Here is a 22,416-nt window from a genome sequence, read left to right on the forward strand (position 1 = left end):
TTTGTAGATGCTTGGGAAAACATTTGAAACCCAGTTTTTGAACTGCTGCCACATTTATACTCTGTGTGTGCTTTGTTGTGTTATCTTTGTAATTGAGTGTGAAAGACAAACTGCACACCCTAAACACCTTTTCCTCTTTACTGAAAGTCGCTTAATTCTCCTGCTATCAAACATTACTGTACATGTTAGTGTGGATCTGATGTTTTCTTCCTCCAGCAGCTGTTCACTCCGTCGTCTCTCATTGGCTTGGCTGCAGCCGTGGAAGGTGTGGTCTGAAAGAACGATACTGCATCCTTTGTCAAATCGTGCAGTTTAATATTAGAGTAGTAAACAGTGAAGAAGTCGTGATATAGATGTCAGGACCTTTCTTTTACTTTATCACAAAGTGTGCTTGCAAAAGGAGTGCGTTTTTATGTTTTCTTTTAAGATTCCCACCTGTAGCAGGATTTCAGATGTGCCCAGTCAACTCAAAGGGATTAAACGAAAGCTGCGATCGTGCCAAACTTGGATTGAAGTGAAGTGTGAGAGGAAGAGGGGCTCTAATCGAGCAGTTCAGGATCGAGACTTGGTTTGATGAGAGGAAAAACCGCGAGACGCGAGCGCTTTTTCCCTCACACCATCATCATGATGGGCACCATGCGCTCCTCGCCGCGCGCGTAAGCTGCTGTGGAGGATCCACACACATTATGAGACGCCATGGCATGGTGTGACCGAGGGGTTCAGACTCTGCTGGCCATCGTGGGGGCTTTCGCCGCCTTCAGCCTCATGACCATCGCCATCGGCACCGACTACTGGCTCTACTCCCGGGCGTACATCTGCAACGCCACCAATGCCACTACGGACGAGACCCAGATGCAAACCAAGAAAGTCAAAGGCGACCTGACGCACTCCGGGCTGTGGAGGATCTGCTGCATCGAAGGTAAAAGTCTGATAAGTTCGTAAGCGTTATTCCACAAACTTTTCTGTTCCACACACAAGTGTTCTTTGGCACGGATGAGCATTTTGTTCAATGATGAGCAGCTGATCTGCGTCTGATTGTTTGTTCTGGGCGGGGAGCTGACTGATCAAATAGTCATTAGATGTGTTGTTAATGAAATAAAACTGGATGTGAATCCTCCCTTATGGGGACGTTTTTGCAAAAAGTACATCAAATATAGTTTGTGTGGTGTGAGTGACGACGCGCTAAAAAATGCAATTGTCCAAGGGGTGCATAGGCAATATGAATCATTGTTGAATGTTAAATGCGTTAAATAGCATTTTAAAAAGTTACCTGGGCATGATATTGTGAGAAAAACTGGAGGGAAACTGCTGCTTGTTGCCCGCAAAGGCGGTGATGTGCGTGCGTAATGCTACGTTTGCGTCAGTTTTCTTGTAAATGATTCAGTTTGTCACTGAAAAAGAGCACCCAGTAGACACATCATGACCGTCATGAGCCAAATCTTATGTTTTTTATGTTTTACATTCTGTTACAAGCAAGAAATGTCGCCTGCCAGTAATAATTTAAGGATTCATCCTAATTTTCTCATTAACTCGAGACCGTTGCCTGGCAACTACTCCCATAAAATTGCTAAGACTGATGAAATAAGTTTCAGCTACAGAAGTAAGATTTCTGCAAGAAACTGACTCGCCTAATGAAATCCTGCCGTCATTTTCTCAGCTATTTTGCTGCGTATCTGTGATCACCAGCACACAGCCTGAGGAGTTTGAGGCTGGGCTTCCTGAGAGGCTTTTTGTTTGGACACCACTGCTCGCGACTGCTTTATTGAAGAGAGGACAAAATGAGTTAAGTCAATCAGTTTTGTTTCTGTGCTTTATTGATAAACTATAAGGAGCCTAACAACGCACAGTAAAGACAAAATCATGAAATCAATCAGTTGATTGGTGACAGAAGTCACTGGTGATGTCCTCCACCAGTCCTGCCCGCTGCGGCGCTGTCCACTGCTGCTGGTGCTGAAACCTTTCTTTTTTTACTACCAACCCAACTAACTAACGAGGTTTAATAAATAAATAACTTCACAAGACAGCCTCGGATCCTCAGAAATAGAGAGTAGCTGACTTGTAAAGTATTCTCTTTGTAAACAGCACGACTGAAGCTTTCTGCAGAATTGAGTTGATCAGCTTTTCAGCACTTGCCCACAGGTGGTTTATCCCTCCTCACTCATGTTTTAGAGCCAAACAGATGATGCGCTTGCAACCACAGACGAAAAATCCAGCAATTTGTTGTACACTGTGGTTGAGTTTTACTGTAATGGGTCCACTCAGACTACAAGATCACAGGTTTTTGCAATTGTTAAAGGGACTCCAAAATAAAATAAATACATATTTTTACCCTGGCCTGTAGTGCTGTTTATATATCCAGGTTTTTCTGGTGTGAGTTGCAGAGTTTTGGAGATATCGGCCGTAGATGTCTGCCTTTTCTCAAATATAATGGTACTCAAATCACCTAAAAATACATTTGAAAATTAAAAACCAATGTCTCTTTCACAAATCATGACCTCGTTACTCAAGTTAATCCACAGAACTTGTGTAAGCAGTTTCATGTAGGAGCTAGTTTCTTCATACAGTAGATTCTACTGGAACTACTTTAGAATCTACCAGAAGTCAGAATTTTCTACTAGAAAGAAAGTAGTTCCCATCTACATCACACAACAGACTTTTATCCGCAGCCATATTCGTATGAAGTAGTTGGTTAAACATAGGTGATACCAATGATATTAAGGCCCAGTTCCATTTAATGTAGCAGAGCCTTTCCAGTGAGTCAACATGTACAGTAGCAGCACCCTGACTCTGTCTGACCTAAAAGGAACACAGGCTTAGTTAGTATTATTGGTACTCAATTTCATGTCATGTCAAAATGCCTGCTGTGAAAATAGTCCACAAGCCAGATAGTTAATTTAATGTTTAAAAAGACGTTTTGCTCATTAAATATAAAAACTTCTCTACATACACTAACTCTATCACAACACAACAAATGCAACTTGAATATCAAATCATTCTTTTGAAACACCAGCATGTTTTCTTTGAAAAGTAAAATAAAAGTTAAGGTCATCAAGTGTGTATATTTCATGCCACGGTTTGTGGGGACAATAAACATGTCCCAGCCTGTTGTTGTAATCAGTCTCAGTCCTCAGTGTACAGTGCGAGGGGACGCTGCACTACTGCCAAAGGAGTGCTGACTAAGATTACAGTATGGGAATAAATGACCAAACAACAGATTGTGTATATTTCTCACTTTCCCCTTAATGGTCTGAATAACACACTTAATATATATATAATATTTTGGCAATAAAAAAGACAGTGGACTAAACCCCTGAATGTCATTACTTTATATGTTTTAGTTCTATCTGACCATATGAAATCTGTTGAGTTTTTTTTTATAATACTTTCCTTTTACTGTAAACCACTCTACAATTTTTCATTTTGTGTTAAATGTGCAAGCTTTTGTTGACTTTCTACCTAAAAGTGAGTGAGTCATCTTTACTTTAGAGAGTGTACACGAGAAAAAAAACATTAAGTGTCAGAAATGCCGCAGTAAATGTTGTATTAGGAACATGAAATTCGTGTCAGTGATCAACAAAAAAAAAAAATCAAACATATGGCATTTAGTGCAACAAAATTCGCAAATACAGTTAACAAGCAAACAAGCAAGCCGGTGGGAAGAAAATGACAAAAATACACTAATCTACACCATCTTCAGCATTTTGGCCACATGCTCTTGTCCACTGAGGCGTTGTTACCTCATTAGATGTGTACATCAGTGATCTTCTACTTCAGGAAAATCTCAGTAGGACAGCAGCATCAGTTATCTTCTCACTCCTGCTCTTTTCTTTCCTTTATACTAAAGTTTTGAACATTTGGTTTTCATGGCATGCTGGAATTTGTAAATAAGACGACATAGAGCCATAATGTTAGTACTGGGTAAGTTTATATGTAAAGAACATTTAAGCATTTTAGAAATGTGTTAATTTTGTGAAAAGAACATGAATTTTAGCAACTATATGGTCCACTACAGATAGCTTTTGTGCTAACTGTGTTAAGAGTTTTGATCAGAAAATCCTATTGATCAGAAAAGAATACTTGTTGGGGATGTTTGAAGTTACTAAATTGAAGGAGATTTGTTTAATCCCCAAAGCATGACACATTTAAATGAATTTATGACATGGGTGCATTTTGAAAAAGGAAGCTTGCATCTCCCACATTTCTATGTGACTTGAAGGTAGCATCTCTCAGACATGTAGAGAGATCTGACGCTGTTATGGGTGGGTGGTGGGGGGGTCCAAGTGAAGAGGCAACAGTTGCCCAGAGGTGTCTCATATGCAGATGATACTGCCGTTACAGAAGTCACACTCGGTGCACTTTTGCTCTCACAGTTACCACTTTTACTAAAGTTTTTTTTTCTATAAAAATGCATGACTATTTATGGATCCCCTGTAAAGTTGATCAAAAGACACATTCCCTCTTGCTTCAAACCCCTGAGAGTATCATCAGCAGAAGTGAGCGCTCGCTGTTCAACATCTGTCATCTTTTCCACCATCTTCTCCTTCCCAGCTCATGTAGTTGGGTGTGTGTTACATGCAGAGCTGGAGCTATAAGTAACACACACTTCTCTGGCTCCGTCTCTCACACACATGTCACATCAGCGCTACTGCCACACTGTTGTGACATTCGGTCTAACAAGCCTCTGGTGGCACACTGTATCTGACTTTGGCTCAGTCAAATGTTAATGAAATCCAGTCAAAGATATACTGACTTCTAAAATAAGGGCAAATTGACCATTCCTCACACTCCTTTTTGCTCTGTGCTCCAATAACAGTTGAGCAAACTTGCTACTTCACTCAACTTTCTCCTTTTCCTGTAAAAGCAACATATAGGGTTGCATCTTACAGTTTTTATAAATTATTTTTGGCTTATTTTATCTTAACTTTCTCTGTACTGTAAGTGCAAGTGTCACAGCTGTTTGTTTCATGGGACATCACAGCTCTATTGCATGTTAGCAAAAGGTTGTGATTCACCCAAGACATTTCATTCATGCTTCAAAATTAAATTTTTGTGTCAGTAAATTGGTCAGAGCCACCAAAATGAAAAGTGGATTTGTTATCGAGTGAGCTGTACTGCTTAATATATTGTATATCGCACTTTTTTAGATTCAGGTTTCAGCAGTTTGTAAAAAATTACTGGGGAAAGTAAATTTATTTGTGTAGTTCACCTATGATCTTTCATATACAGATGATTTAAGACAAATTGACCTCCATGTGATTCCTAGATTACTATTGTCACCTTGCAGGTCATTTGCCAATTCAGCAGATATCAGAAACATTCCATGCCATAGATACTTGTGGAATATACGACTACGTCTCACAGATTTAACTGAATGGATTATTTTGCATGTGATGGCTCAAACAATGAAAGAAATGTTTAGAAGTTGTGAAGAGTCTGACAAAGAGTCAACTCATCAGTTTTGTTCAGCAAACCATGTGCAAGAGGTTATTGTGCACAATTGTCAACAATGACGCTTCCTAATTCCTGCCCTTTTTGCATTATGCTCCAATAAGATTTGGGCAAACTTGCTACCTCAGTGAAGTTTCTTCTGTTCCTGTTAAAACAACATATTTGGGGGTCACATCTCCAGTTAGCTAATGTTAGCAAAATACTAGCTAATTACCTTGCTAATGTTAGCAAAATCTACATCAATCATTAGCTAACTAGTTATCTAGCATTTTGCAAATATTGGTTGACTTAAAATGTGACTACACGTCACTTTTACAGGTCTCCCAGCAACATCTTTGAACCATCTCCAAAAATAGGTTCTTCTTGACAAAGAGCCTAGCACATAGCATCTCTCAGAACAGGAAGAAGGAAAGGAGAACACTGACTAAGTTACCAAGCTAGCTAAACTCAACTCAGCTGTCATTGGAGCACAGAATGAAAAGTGGCAGGACCACATATGTGCCAAAATATGCAGTTTTGTTGAATTAAGGAGAAATTCAAATCGGTTGTGATCAACAATCCAGTTTTATGTTTTGAAAAAGGCAATTCTCATTTGAGAATTGAACCAAAGCAAATGAGGAAAAGGTAGCAAGCTAGTTAACGAATGATGTATATTAGCTAGCTAGTTAGCTAGTGTTTTGTAAACATTAACTAACTTACGATGTGACTCTATGTAGCTTTCACAGATCACTCAGGAACATCTTTTAGTCATCATAAACCATAAAATTTGGTTTTCTTTTCAACATAGAAGAGCTTAGCACATAGCAACTTAAGACAAGAGAAAGTTTTGGGACGGAGAGCAAAAACTTCATAAGAGTTACACTTCCTTGTTTGCACATCTGTGCCCCCAGTCACATATTTTATCCATCTTCAAAATTTGTTTTTCTTTTCAACATAAGCGAGCCTAGCACATAGCAACAGGAAGGGAAACAGTTTTGGAGCAGAGAGCAAAAAGGGGCAAAACTTTCATTCTTCAACTGTCAAATATTAAAAGTACTTCTTTCAGTTCCTGTTTACATTATGGAGGCCTACATTTTACTTTTGTGGCTGATTTATTTGTTTGTTTGTTTGTTTGTTTGTTTGTTTGTTTTAAAAAGAATGAACAGGAGTGATGGCTTTAATTGCCCACTCATTTCACTTTCCAACTGAGTAATAATTTCTTCCAGGAACAAAGAACAAGATGGCGTCTAGGCAGTTATATTAGTTCCAATGAGCGGCATAAATAATGGGTAAACCCTGTGGGGACATATTGGCTAACCTTGTAGAAGAAATTATGCTTGTCTCTACGTGCCAAACAGACGTCTGCATGAGTGTTGTGTTCTTGTAGAACAAGGAGGACGTTCGCTGGAGGTGAACAAAAAAGGCAAATGAGCTTTTACGGGACACAAAGCGAGGTCTTGTTCTGCAGCCAGTCATGCTGAAATACAACAAGAACTCTCACTTAAGCAAGTCACTCCTGATCGCTGAACATGTTGAGTGGCATGAGAAGACACAACGTGTCTCAAACATTTGGTTCAAATTCAAACGGACACATCCATAGCTCACAGAGGCTTGCTTTTAAAAAAAAAAACAAAAAAAACACGACCTCTTGAGCTTCTGTGTCATAAAGGCTGCTTTCTGGTTTTTGGGCTTTGTTAGTGTGTGAGTGTGTGTTGCATGTTTCTGTGAAGCATCAGTGTGTGTGTGTGTGTGTGTGTGTGTGTGAGAGAGAGAGAGAGAGAGAGAGAGAGAGAGAGAGAGAGAGAGAGAGAGAGAGAGAGAGAGAGAGAGAGAATGCATTAGTAAGATGTCAAAGGCGTCCTCTGAGAAGCGAAGCTAGAAATGTGATTCTGGGTTGCCGGGGGGAGGTTGCCATGGTGAAGCTATGCTGAGTAATAAAAGATGGGCTCTGGTCTCTCAGACAGATGGGCTCTGGGGAGATACCTCCCCTACCGAGCTCCCTTTTCTTTTCTCTATCTTTCTCACCGTCACTCCTCTGTTTATTAACTCACTGGCCTTTTGAATATTTTTTATTAATACAATTATTTTACTTTGATGTCTTCACTCTTTGTTTGGTTCTCACCCATTCTTGAAAACTGGGACAAATCATGTCCTACCAAAAAAATTAATTTTTGGGGGGCTAAAAAAAAAATTTATATTTATGAAATATATGTAATTTATGAAAGGTTTTGATTTGATTTAATTTTTTAATGTCTAAACTTTCTCTGTGCCTTGTCCCACACAAGAATTCACAACAAACTAGGGATGTCCAAGATTAGTCGACTACACGATTAAACATTGCCAACCTTGATAGTTCTCACCAGAAATACTAGTTGGTTAAACTGTTTATCAATGCAGCAATGCTGCAGCCCCTCTCGCTGTACGTCCCTACTTCAAACAATTAAAAGTGTGTTACAAGCCTTCATAATCTAAGACAATATCTAAACAATATCTACTGCTAACATAATAACAGGTCAACTCCATAGCCCTTCTAAATCACGGCTAGGGAGGAGTATTGTTAGGATTTTATCAATACTGATATTGATACCAATACTGCCTATCAATACTCATACTTATCAATACTACTTTCCACAATTTGATACAAAAATAAAGACATGGCATGCAAATATGTGTAAAAAGTCTTAGCTGGTGCAACTGGTAACTGTGGTTAAGGGCTGTGGTTATCTCCTGAGCACAGAAATAACGGATTGTCACTAAAATGAGAATAGCTGGCCTGGTCCACCTTAAATATCAGCCCACCTTAAGTGAGCTAATAGCTGCCTCCAGCAGCGTTCCAGACAGGGGAATTTGGTTTGAATTTTGAGGAGCTGAAGCATTTATTCACCGACAGTCTAACTGTGCAGATGATGCACGTCACTGCCACGTTCACTCCGTCTCTCTGTGTCTCTCATCTCAACTGCGCACTTGCACGCCTACGTTAGCAGGAGGGTATGCTGGGAAAAAAAGGCAAAGGAAAAGCTGAACTAGAGTTAACTTTTGGAGAAGCACAGCACTCCCAGCTGTTTCCTCGCTTGTTTTATTTCTTGTATCCAGCTTTGACGTCTACATCTGGCTGCCGCTTATGCTGCAAAATAGTAATGCAACAAGCTTCATTTTGCTTGTGTTGATGAAGGAAGACAGAGGGGGAGCGAGAGCGTGCAGGGTACACACTGAAAGAGGAGAAAATACATTGAATCAGAGAAATAAAACATTATTTTCTGATTGTTTTGCAGGGGTTGTGTTCTCAGCACAAATATATACCCTCATACACCCGCACAACCCTGTGGCCCATCGCTGAAATGCTTGAAATCAGGCATTTTAGACCACAAGAATGACAAAAAAAGGCCTGTGAAATCCTGGAGGGACTGTCTTATAAATATAAGATACATGCGAGATACACTCACACACCCAGTCTGAACACATTACACAGTAATTGTGCGTCTGTATCAATCCAAAGAGTATGCTTGGTCCATAAAAAAAATCCAAAAGAGAGGGTTGAAGAGGAAAACATTTAGAACAGGGGAGTGAGAGAAGTGGGTAATTGAGACATGATAGTTGTTAAGAGTGTTGTAAAAATAGAGGATGAAAGTTGAAAGAGACTGTAAGAGTGAGGTTGAGAGAGTGGAGTCAGTGGAGATGGAGTGTGTCTGGGCTGTAAAGGATGTTTCATCACTTTATCTCTGGTTTCTTTTCATTCTCTTTCCCAGCGGTATCAGACATCAACCATAATAATTTAGTAGACAAATGTGACATTGAAATTCTGCGCTGATGGCTGGAATGAAATCATGTCGCAATATGAAGTAAGAAACGTGTTAAAGGTGTCCTGAGTAAATAACCACTCTTTTGTCTTCATTCTCACCAAAACACATTATGTGGATCATGGCTTACAAACATGGTGAATGCATTTCCTGGCTGATGAAACATTTCCACCACAGATTTTGATCCCATCTAAATGAGCTGTCTACCACAAAATGACATGTAGCCAGAGGTTATGCTAACCAGGATGCACACTCAGCCAGTGATTACAACTAATCTGCTAATGTTCACACTTATTTTGATTTTGTACTCACAACACAGCTCACCACTGGCCACAGCAAACAGTGAATGTCCCCTCAAAAATCCCAAATGTCACTGAAAAACAACCGTTATTTACTATGGTGCATTTAAAGAGAAATTTTAGCATTTTTAGCATAGCTCTCCATGTGGATGTCCACATGTTAATTTAATCAGTTAATTCCTCAACACATGCTACAGAAAGCAGAAAGAGTTTTCAGTTCACAGAGCCTTGCAGCAGTGCCTACATGTATCAGGTTGCATTGTGGGCAAGCTTGCAGCGCCCACGCCCATGTTGCTGTGTTATCACCACCTTTGCCTATAGCTATTACTTTGTTGGCCAAAAACATAGCAACAGTTGACAAAAATAATAATCTAGCATGCCCCTTGGCTACCCAGAGGCAGAGATGAGAGATGCAAGCTGCATCGCTTCCTGTGAAGAACTCTTTTCTTGGTCAACTTAGAACAAACTAAGGAATTTATTGCTTTGATTGACATAATTTTCCATCAGCGCTGACAGGTAATTGTGATTATTTTGACTCATATTGCAATTGCGATATGATCGTGATCATTTTTACAACATTCTTATTTTGATTGAAAAACGTTAAAATATTACAGGGATCTGTACCAATTGATTTTTTTTTTTTTTAATCTGTAGAGTCTGATGCGTAGGACAGGACATCTCTGCTTCACGGCATTCATTCATTTAAAAGTTTTTTGACATATTTTGCTTTTAACAAGCACAGTAAGTAACAGTATACTTACTGCGAAAATTGCGTAAAGCCATTTTGGGATTTTGATACAGTTTTGATTAATTGTGCAGCCCTACTGAGCATCCACATAAAAAGTGTCAAAAATTTCCTTTACGTGAGGCTGAGTGTAACAGTCTGTCTGTGACTGACTGTTGACAGACAGTAGAATGGAGGATAATGCCTGAGTGGTTTGTTGTCAGGAATTAATGGATTACAGGGACACCAGAACCGTTCAAATCTGAACCTGAAGTTTAGGTACCAAAACTACTTGGTTGGCTTTAAGAAATGGGACATGAACCTCCTCCTCCAGGGTGAAAGTCTGTGTTCATTAAACCCATCCATCTTTACACAGACTTCCTTGCTCTTTATACTTCGTCACCTTATGGTTGGTTTTAGATTGAAGTTACTTGAAAGCCTGGTGTGTCATACAGAAGCTAAAGGGTACTGTCTGTGTCTGTGTGAGGTTTGATTAAGTGTATATTTGACAACCTGGGAAGAAGAACAGGCTTGGCAGCTACGTGAATGGCATCTCCCACATACTTGTGCGCATGCAAAATATATTCAAAAAAGAAAAATACCCCATAGAGCTAATAGAGAACTTCAGAGGGCACCTTTAAATCAGGCAAATCTACTGAACATGTGGCAGTCAGTAAACTGCTGTAAACCAAGTTTAGGAGTTTTTGTTTTATTTTTAAAACTTTCCTCAAGCCGCAAAAAAAGCCATTTAAAAATCTGTGACCTCATCACAATTCTATGGGGCCAGTCGGAAACCATGAACAGGGGAAAGGGGGGAAACACTACTGTGCACATTCATGTCTCATGCCCCAGGTGAGCAACTCTCATTGGACAGATGCCATCTTTGCATATACTATCAAGTTCCTTTTAAAATACATTCACCAGCCACTTAATTAGGTACACCTGTTCAGCTGCTCATTAACGTAAATATTTAATCAGGCAATCACATGCACTTAGGCATGTAGACATAGTCAAGATGACCTGCTGAAGTTTAAACTGAGCATCAGAATGGGGAAGAAAGGAGATTTAAGTGACTTTGAACGTGGCATGGTTGTTCATGTTAGACAGGCTGGTCTGAGTATTTCAGAAACTGCTGATCTACTGGGATTTTCACACACAACCATCTCTAGGGTTTACAGAGAATGGTCTGAAAAAGAGAGAACATCCAGTGAGCGGCAGTTCTCTGGGTGAAAATGTCTTGTTGATGCCAGAGGTCAGAGGAGAATGGCCAGACTGGTTCGAGATGATAAAAAGACAACAGTAACTCAAATAACCACTTGTTACAACCAAGAAGACCATCTCTGAACGCACAACATGTCGAACCTTGAAGCTACAGCAACAGAAGATCACACCTGCCACTCCTGTCAGCTAAGAACAGGAAACTGAGGCTACAATTTACACAGACTCACCAAAATTGGACAATAGAAGATTTGAAAAACATTGCCTGGTCTGATGAGTCTTGATTTCTGCTGCAACATTCAGATTTAACAACATGAAAGCATGGATCCATCCTGTCTTGTATCAATGGTTCAGTCTGCTGCTGGTGGTGTAATGGTGTGGGGGACATTTCCTTGTCACACTTTGGGTCCCTTAGTACCAATTAAGCATCGTTTAAAAGCCACAGTCTACCTGAGTATTGTTGTTGACCATGTCCATCCCTTTATGACCACAGTGTACCATCTTCTGATGGACACTTCCAGCAGGATAACACACCATGTCACAAAGCTCAGATCATCTGGTTTCTTGAACATTACAATGAGTTCACTGTTCTCCAGTGGTCTCCACAGTCACCAGATCTCAGTCCTTTAGAGCAACTCTGGGATGTGGTGAAATGATAGATTCACATCATGGATGTGCAGCCCACAAATCTGCAGCAACTGCATGATGCTATCATGTCAATAATAGACCAAAATCTCTAAGGAATGTTTCCAGCACCTTGTCTATGCCACAAAGAATTAAGGCATCTCTGAAGGCAAAAGGGGTCCAACCCAGTACTAGCAAGGTGCACCTAATAAAGCGGATGGTGAGTGTATCTATACCACAGATGCCAGAGTGTCTTGTTCTCAGCTTCTCTGAGCCACTAACAGTTAGCTCAGCTCCAACACACGTAACCTACCACACAGAAACTTTTACAAAGGGCCGTGAATGTGCTTTATAGAGACTGTCAAAGCTTCAGCTGACTCTGTTTCCAGCATAGATACACAGAGTAGGATAGCAGCTGCTCAAAGATAGTTTGCTTTGACTACCAGCTGTCCTACACACCACCTGCAATGGTTGTCATGTGCACCCCCCTGCCACTAACAAGTACCTTACCACTTCAGATCTGGGGGTGAAGTTACACTTCAAGACATAACAGCAGCAGGCAAGGTTTAGATTGACTAAACTGTTTTTGTGGTTGTCAGTTGTACAGTATTTTCAGATATATTGTGCCTATTAAAGGAACATGACCTTATCTTGACATCCAAATTATGAAACTGCTATTTGTAGCACTGAAAATGTTCTGCTGTTTCAAGGAAAACAAAGAGTTCATACTGCTGTTAGATTTTTACAGTTTATTGCACAGTGAGAGAATCCAAGCTGTGCGAAGCCTAGGTTACATTTTTCTGCGTTATCAATTTCATACACATGATGCATGTCCATTAATGCCTCTGCAGGTGTTTTTAGTGAAGCTCCAGAGCAATTAACACTGTAGCAAATGCAGACATGACAGGATGCCGCAGCAAAATTGGGCGTCTGACTTTTTAATTCAAAGTCTAACCTTTCAATATTCATAATGCTCCAATGTTTTATTCTCTTAAAAGTGGAGGGAAGATTTTCTCAGTGAAGAAGAGACTGGGTCTTTGAATAGAAGGTGCCCGAGGGCTTGAGAACGTAAGAACCTCAGATCCACAGCAGCCTGTCCTCACATGGTCTCCGACACGGTTGGAGGTGAAATAATGTTCTCCACCAAAAAGAGACTCCAGTTTTCTATGCTTGGATCACGAAAGTTGCTTACTGATTCAGTGGATGATCAACCATACTTAATAACCTTGAGACCTCACAAACAGGGAGGATTTGATACCATCTGAGTTCCAGAGACTTTGGGGTGTCTTTTTAAGACTGAAAATAATAAGAGAGTACACTCTCAAAGCATTTTTATGTTGAATAATTTTAATTTTACTTTTAATTCTCAAGAAAGAATACAGAATAATTTATCCTTATACTGTGAAATTATGACAAAAATCTCAGGCATTCATCAGTTTTCTTTCATTCATTTAGTTCTTAACCCTACAAGAAAATTGTCGCAACAGATTAAAAAAAAAAATGCTTGCACCTTTTCTTTAAAAATGTCCTTATGAAACGTGAATTCTTCTAAGGAAGTCTGGTTTGTTGTAGCTGTATTGTTTCCCGGATGGAAACAATAGTCTTTTAGGCTACATTCACATGACAATGGCCTTGCTAAAAATGGAAAAAAATCTTTCTTTGTGTTATTAAAAAGTTCCATGTTCAGATGACAACATTTTGAAGATGATCTCCTTGCACACAGATCTGCAAAAATGACTGTAAATCCTGTAGTGTTCATGCCAGGCCATGTAATGAAACACCATGTGCCTGCACCCAAACGTTTTCTTCTACTGAGTGGTGAGTAACACTCTCGAAAACAGATCATTTTGTCTGGATGGACCATGAAGCGGGGTTGTTACTCTGAGTGAAACTGGACTATAAAGCATCAAAAAAAGCTCTGTAGTCCCTCATGATTTTGTTGGCCTCTTACTTGCACGTGGCTATTTGATTAAAATTGTAATACACATGCTTGAGATGTCACCGTTTTCACAGGAACTGCATATTACCAGTTTACAGGTGGTGTTATCATAAGATTACACTCTGGAATTCTGTTTCAAAAGTTTGCATTTTCAGGCCCCCAAAATGCCAACAAAGGGTCAAAATGAAACAAAAGTTTACTGTAATGTTAATTTGTAAACAGTACTATAGAATCATGTAGGTCCAATACATGTTGTACAGTTTTTGAAACAGGTTTTGGTAGTAAAAAGGGGGGAAAAAGTGGGAAATTTTGTCAGAAATCAGGAGAAATACAGGAGATCATGTTCCCTGGAGGAAATAGGGAGTGGGTGATGAAAAACGGGAGTCTTCTGGGAAAATCGGGGGAACTGGTAAGTATGATACCAATACCGTATGTTCCTTTTGCTGCTGTCATTTCATCCCTGCACAGGTTGCTCTCCTCATCAGTCACATTCACATTGCATTTTGCTTCTCTGCAGGTATCAACAAAGGCAGCTGTTTTCGGATCAATCACTTTCCAGAGGATAACGACTACGATACAGACAGCTCAGAGTACATCTTACGTAAGTCATTGCAACCTCCTCATCTTCAAACACTTCCACCCTTAATCCTCTCCTTTTTCCTCCGTGTGGTGATGGAGTTATCACAAGGGTACTTAATGTGTCATGACATCTCTATCCCTCCCCCATAAAAGCCTGATGTCATGACAGTAATTGGAGGTACGGAGACGATGAAGTGTGTTGTGTGCCGATGAGTAATGGCCTAAAACATGACCCATGTAGGAGCGAGTCTCACATTTGAGCGAGGTGGTTTGATGAAGACATGTCGCTGTGAGCGGCTACGCTGCAAATTGTCTAAACGCTGTGGGCAGTCCGGGTTATTGCAGTTCAATCAATCGATCCATTTTGCTTGAGGTTTCAGATCAGCTCCGCTCTGCATTATAATGTTTGGTTCCTAGTTTGGTGCCCTGTGCCCCACAGCAACTGCTCCAATCTCTGCTGTTGTCTATATTGATGAATTTCAATAAGCTCATGGAAATTAAATGCTGCACTCACTTGGTTAGTGTCATTGAACGGCAGGAACGTTTGCTAATCAGGCCTCGGTATCTGTGAAAGCGTTCATCTGTTGAACCTGAGGCAGTCTGCTCTCCTTTCACTCCCTTTATTTCTACACTTACAGCAGAATTACAGCATGTGTCAGATAGATGTGCCATATATTGTTATTTTTGGCAAACTACTCAGAAATGTCATCAATTAGCAAGTAAGTGGTAACATGAATATATGGTAGGATGCCTGTTTTGCCTCTAGGGGGTTTAAGGGTTTTGGAGTTTTGGTGATGCCAATAATAGTAAAAAGATTCTGATAGCAATATATCGGCTGATATTTTATATACAGAATATCGAATATACACATAAATCCACAATATTTGCAATAATTACTCAAACAAAAAGTGCGAGCCAGGATATTATACAGTTAAACAATTAACTTTATTATCCAAAATGACATCACGGCACTGAAACAGTAAACTTTCACTATATTTTTCAATAATTATAAATAAAAGATACAATGGTAAATTGGAATTAAAAAAATTAAAGCTTTGATAAACCCGCCGTACACTACCTACTAATCTAATCAGTGAATAGCTGATGGAGCATTTAGCTGTTAGTAATCAAGATCCTTTCCTCAGAGCTGGTGGAGACCAAAACAGAGCTAAAAGAGGAGTGAATGTTGGATTTGCTAAATGATAAATAGCAATGCATGGTGGGTGTTTATTCTTTATACTGCCAAGACTATTACTGCTACAGTACTACTGCATGAACATTAAAGGGATAGTTCAGGTGGGGGTTGACACGAGCCCAGTTTGGAGAAGCAGTAAAGAGTACTGTGTAGGAAGCAAAGCACTGTATTGCTGTGGACAGGGTCAGCAACACAACATATTTTAGCCACCTGAAAAAAGCCCCACTTAGATAAATCAGCATCAGTTTAGGTGTACACTATAGAGTCGGGTGATATAAACATTCATCGCCCATCAATTAGCAATTGCTGATATCATTGTCCCCCCTCCCGTCCTCTTGGATCTCAGCTGGGAGATGTGCACAAGTGACAAATGTACTATGTTATGCAGGCTGTGTATGTACACTGTATGTCCAATAAACAAAACAAAGTGTCAATAAATCAAATATTCTCACACTTATTTTCCTTTTGAAACAGAGAAATACAACCATACACTTTCCAAATTCAAGTTTCTCTCTGTTTTTGTCGAGGTGAGAGCTTGGCAGCAGCTGTCACCCTGCAGACCATTACATCAGCAAAATAAAATGACAAATATTGCCCCAATAATCGACCCAAAAAAGTGACCAGCGATGGATTCAGCCAGTCCTCAATAGATGACATATATATTTGTCAGATCGCCTAACCCTAGTACAACCCTCTTACTTTGCCGTAAGACAGCCTTCTCTGACTGGAAACTGAATCTGTTTCATTTATCTGTGCTGTCTCCAAAGCCACCAGACTCCTCTGGTAATTTTACCTCACAGAACACAGGAGTTCCTGGTTTACCACTGATTCAATCTCTCAGTTTGTTTATCCATGTCTTTGAAATGAGGCTGAGAGGCTGAACTAAATCCTAACAAGCGACCACTATCATGTTCCATTTTTAAGGTTCATGACAAACCAAATTACCTGAAAATTAGTTGAGAATGAAGTGAGTTACAGTCGATTTTGTTGTGAAATGTGCATGTCTCTACCACCACCTAAATATGGCAGACAGTCAGATGCACATCAGTTTGCAAACATGGCTTCTATGTTTCTATATCTATGGGTAATACCCTGACTATGGATTATAAAAAAGAACTATCCCTTTAACAATGATGTTACTTTACTGGCGCTATTGTCATTATCCATGAATCACATTCTGCTTTGTCCTCCTCTCATAATTCAAAGTGAGGTATTTCTTCATTTGTATTGCTAAGCAGGCTCCACTGTCTCTTTGTGTGTCGTATTAACAGGTATAGTGCGTGCATCGAGCCTGTTCCCCATTCTCAGCACCATTCTTCTGATGCTGGGTGGTCTGTGTGTCGGGATTGGACGCATCTACAGCAACAAGAACAACATCCTGCTGAGTGCTGGCATCCTTTTTGTAGCTGCAGGTAGGACAAGACTGACAGTGCGCCACAGATGAATACACAAACTGGTGCGACAACAAATGGATCCTGTGCAGCACCACAGACAGAGGGAGAAGACAGACACAACACCAGAGGGTTTTCCTTTGGTGTCTATTTCGTCTTTTTCTCTTAAAGTTACCCTAACTTTTACTATATTTCAACATGAAACTTGGTGCAGGTGGTTTTTCCCCATGGCATATTTTGTTGTTTTTACATAACACAGTGAATAAAGCACTGATATATGGCGAAGTTGTAGCATATGTTACCTTTCCCTTGAATCTGCAAAGAAAACTGCCAGAAGGTGAAAAAAGATGTGAATATTCAAGTTGCATTTTCAAGATGATAGCTTCTTGTTTAATTAAGAGGATTCAGCTCAACAAGCAATAGACCTAACTTGAAAAGGTGATGAGGTGTTAAATGTGATGAAAAGATAGGTGTAGAGTGTGTGACCCCACACTGTACGCTCTATCATCTATTTATGTGCTTAAAGGAGCAACATGTAGCAATTAAAATGAGTACTGCAGTCCGCATCGCAAGTTGGAGCCATAGAGAAGGATATGGAAAAGGCATATTAAATAAGTTGCATCCCATCCCAATAATAAGTTTAAGCCCATTATCCTGAACACAAAAGCCCCCTTCCCTGAAAATACACACTCTCCCTTGCTGCCTGCCAGACTCCATTAACAAATTGCTCAATTTAGCAGCTATAAAGATTTACTCCCTCTAAAAGATTATTAATGATTTCTTATGGCTCACAAACAGACACTTAATCATTCGGCAAACATTCAGCTTTAATTTGAGCTCTAATAAATGTGAAGGTTACAGGCTGGAATAGAAATGTCAGGGAGAAACTGCAGCTGTGGCATTGTTGTCAGAGAGTATTTCAAGTTGGCATATTTTCTTAATCCCTGATGACATATCATGGTCATTTTATGATTAATTACAGTAGACTCCTTTTAATTGCCTTTTTTTATGCCATTAACATGTTTTTAAAATGGCACTTTATGCCTTAAATGACTTTTAATGCCTTAAAATTTTGAACGTGCCATCAAATATGTTTTACCTCAATGCTATTGATTTTTTAAACGATTGTGTTTCCTGTTTTTATTCTTTTAAGAAAAAAGTAAAACATTTGGTGCGTGTTTTGTATCAAATCTGCAGTATAAATATATTAAAAAGTTTATTATTATTAAATATGTTAAAAGGCAAAGTCCACATACAAAAGTACAGACGGGGAAATAACCCTAACTTCACAAGATTCTTATTTGAATTATGTACTTTTCCTCCTGTTTCTCTTTTCTTTTATCACAGTGATAAAATCTATGTATCCCATATTGCTTGGATTTTTCTTTATTAATATTTATTTATTTAGATGATTATTTATATATGTGTCTTTATTTATGTGATATCTCTTTTTTGGCATTGGCAGAGCACGTCTGTCTTGTTTGGAAAAATGTTTTTTTTTTAAATAATGCAGTTAATATGTTACAGATTTTGCCTTCAAACTTTAGGCAAATATATGCATACATTTTTCTTTTATCATCCCTCTTAATTCTCTTCATCTCTCTCTTTCCTTCTCCTCTTTTCAGGCCTGAGCAACATAATTGGCATCATCGTCTACATCTCTAGCAACGCAGGCGACCCCAGCGACAAGAAAGACGAGGACAAGAAGAACCAGTACAACTACGGCTGGTCCTTTTACTTTGGCGCCCTGTCCTTCATCGTGGCTGAATCAGTGGGTGTTCTTGCGGTCAACATATACATAGAGAAAAACAAAGAGACGCGCTTCCGAGCCAAGCGCGACTTCATCAAAACCACCTCCTCCTCTTCGCCATACTCTCGCATCCCGAGTTACCGCTACCGACGAAGGCGCTCGCGCTCCAGCTCGAGGTCAACTGACCCATCCCGCGAGCCCTCCCCAGTCGGGATGAAGATCGGCGGAGGAAGTGGCAGCGGTGGAGGAGGAGGGTTGGGGATGGGTTTGCCATTGGGAGATATATCCCTGTACTCCCTCAGTAGGGACCCTCTGAAGGGTGGGAGCGGGACTGCAGGGCCTTACAGCCCGGAGAGGGACTTTTTACAAGTCCACAACTGCTTCCAGAAAGATCTGAAAGACGGAGTGAACAGGAGGACCACGCCGGTATGAGGTCAGGAGTTCACTGCTGTGTGAAACAATAAGCTTGATAGAACACATTAATTATTGTACAGCTGATGAGAAAGGACAAATCCTCCCCGAGGCAGCAGCCATGCTGAAAGGTCAGAGCTCAAAATTGTTTCCTTGCCTCCCTCTGTGAGAGAAAAAGTGCCAATCTGTGTTTCATTTGGAGGAAGAGGGAAAGTGATATCAAAACAACTTTTTATGAAAAGACTCCTCTTTAAAAAGTGGATGAAGACATTTTGTAGCAATATTTGAAGAGTTTAATTCTAAAATGTGATACCCACTATTTGTGAGTGACTCCTACTCTTATAGAAGGAATAATGTTGTACTTGTTCTGGTTTTCTTCACTTAACCCTCTATGGTACGCTTTATGATGCCAGTTAGGGGTGTAATGATACATCGATCTGGATCAATATATCGATTCAATGTCCAACATTCGATATTTGTCTCATATCGATCGCAGACCCCTGAATTGAATCAAATTGAAATCATATCATGGCAGGCTATGTGATATTGGCAAATATTGTGTAGTAGTCCAAGGAATTGATGTAATATACTATTGTGATGAAACTTGTGATTTACCCCCCCTAATGCTAGTTGGTATGAACAAAAACTTTTTTTGGCATAAATTAAACAAATAAACATAACTTGAAGAAATTTCCAAAAAACACTTTTAAGGATACACTTTAGAGGATGTTACCTTAAAGCAACACTGTACCATACCAAACCTAAAAACACAAAAGAAATGTCATAGTGGGTCTGTAGTAATTTTACATTACTTAATTATCAGTTATCATTAATATTATCAAATTCATTAAACACATAAAAAAATCTTTACTCATCTATTAATGTGAATCATTTTCCCAGATTTTAAATTTAAATTGACAGAAAAAGACATTTTCAGACTATTTTTGTGGCGAGAGATTATGGAGCTGAACAACATCAGGAAGGCAGCAAAATGAGTCATGTGACAAATAAAAACACTGCACTTAGTTTCCTTAGAGTTCTGCCTCTTTTTTTTTAAGTTTCGGCAACATAATTAGTAGATTTACTGTGCGAGTGTGAAGCACCAAAAATGGGTATGTTACCCAGAGGCAACACTGGACCATAGAGGGTTAAGACTTTGCCTGATAGAAGAATTAACGTTTTATAGACTTGATGCTCAATATAATGAAGATTGTGAAGTTTGATCTTCAGGTAGTGATGTTTTTCTCTAAAATTTCTCTATAGTGATTTGGAAAGGAAGAGATTTTCTTTTATTGAGACAAACGGATGTTTGTCTCTAAAATGGTTTGCTAAAATTAAGTGATTTATGTGATCGTTTGAGTATTATTGTCTTGTATTTGTTTGTAACTTAACACAACTGGTGCTAACTTAATCTGTTTGATAGTCTTAAGCCTTCTCAACTGCCATTTAAATACTTCTACTGTATCTCAATAACCTCCCTCAAGCTTGTATGCGAGTCGTGATAAAATGTGTTACAGTATGTGAAATGTGTGTTATGGCTCTGAAACACTGCCACACTACCACACATTCATACTATGAATATGGATTTATGGATTTATGTAGATATATATATATATCAACAATGACAAGGCACACCGTAATGTCAGTACATTCCAGTATGTGGTGTATCAGTGTAAACATTATTTGTATAGACGGTCCAGTTTGCTCTCCGTTCGCTCAGGGACGATGTGTGGAACAAAACCTTTTAAGAGATGTAGAGCATGAGAGAGAAATATTTGTTTTAAGTTGTTTTGGTTCTCCCTACCTAAGCCAGACAGACTGTTGCAGTTGCTGTGTGTAAAAACAGAGGTGAGATCACGCTGTATGTGTTGCTGTTAATTAACATGACTTTTTTCTGCATCTTTGTGTTCAGAGGGTTTTTGTCTTCTACAGATTTTTTTCGTCATAATATCAAATAAAATCAAATACTCTTTTAGCCAGTGCAGAAGTCATATTGATTAATTAAAATATTACTCATAACATTAAAACATTAAGTATAAATATTTCTGTAGTCTTACTGCTCCATATCAAATGTTTGGATGGATTTTTTGTGTGTCATTATGTGGTTGTGCGACTGTAGCCTACTATTACATGACAGATATTGGAAAAAGTACCCTATTATTGTAATGGCACATATATATGGTGTTATTCTCTGGATAGGTTAATGTTAATGCTAAAAAAAAAGTCTTATTTTAGTGTGCAAACAAGACGCAGTTACAATACAGCGTAACCTTTTATTTGAAGAGGTGTGTATACGACTGACATGTGACCTGTTATAATAATGAAGGAGTCTTTATGAATGTTTATGACTGTTGTCTTTAAGTGTCGATTATGTCATTTTTGGTTCAGATGTCTTCATTATAACAACTTGACAATGTCTTGTTATGACAATTTTACATTAACCAAGACATGCCATCGGAGACCTAATTCATTCATTAATTTTCTATAACTGTTTATTCCCGAAGGGTCGCAGGGGGCTGGAGTCTATCCCAGCTGACATTGGGTGAGAGGCGGGGTTCACCCTGAACAAGTCGCCAGTTCATCGCAGGGCTGACACATAGAGACAGACAACCACTCACTCTCACATTCGGGCAATTTAGAGTCACCAATTAACCTAGCATGCATGTCTTTGGACTGTGGGAGGAAGCCAGAGAACCCGGAGAGAACCCACACAGACATGAGGAGAACATGCAAACTCCACACAGAAAGGCCCTGCCCCAACCAGCCGTGCCGCCCGCAGACCTAATTATCAAACTTAAAAAAAAACTATTTAACTTTATATGTTACACTATACGGACTAATTTTATTTAAAGCTACAACAAAGAGTTGCTAATAAAACAATTTATTACTGATGCTTCTATATGATCTAAATAAGTAAGTTCCTTATAGAAGCTTTGACTTTTATTTAGCCAGAGAAGACCCATTAACACTGAGGTCTCATTTTGATGATGCCCTGGTGTCATGCATGTCATGCATACAATTGATTAAAAAAATAAAATCATAAAACAATAAAAACATCAGTC

The 22,416-nt window shown here is 39.3% G+C and overlaps 1 protein-coding gene across 1 annotated transcript; it reads left to right on the forward strand.

The window, feature by feature from the left end:
• The first annotated feature begins 338 nt into the window (after nt 1–338).
• On the forward strand, nt 339–21,396 carry LOC146330909 (voltage-dependent calcium channel gamma-4 subunit-like). The gene is made up of 4 exons (XM_084710930.1): nt 339–919; nt 14,546–14,629; nt 17,074–17,214; nt 18,819–21,396. The coding sequence occupies exons 1-4, from the start codon at nt 697–699 to the stop codon at nt 19,373–19,375; spliced, it is 1,005 nt and encodes a 334-aa protein (XP_084567056.1). The 5' UTR covers nt 339–696; the 3' UTR covers nt 19,376–21,396.
• The last annotated feature ends 1,020 nt before the right edge of the window (nt 21,397–22,416 follow it).

This window comes from Lutjanus erythropterus, chromosome 3 (genome assembly GCF_056507025.1).
Source record: "Lutjanus erythropterus isolate fLutEry1 chromosome 3, fLutEry1.hap2, whole genome shotgun sequence".
NCBI lineage: Eukaryota > Metazoa > Chordata > Actinopteri > Lutjaniformes > Lutjanidae > Lutjanus > Lutjanus erythropterus.

Bases quoted from the DNA above. Each gene is read 5' to 3' on its own strand.
- LOC146330909 (XM_084710930.1), top strand. From the start codon at position 697: ATGGCATGGTGTGACCGAGGGGTTCAGACTCTGCTGGCCATCGTGGGG. The intron at 920-14,545 runs GTAAAAGTCTGA...GCTTCTCTGCAG, and splicing joins GAGGATCTGCTGCATCGAAG to GTATCAACAAAGGCAGCTGT. The intron at 17,215-18,818 runs GTAGGACAAGAC...TCCTCTTTTCAG, and splicing joins CATCCTTTTTGTAGCTGCAG to GCCTGAGCAACATAATTGGC.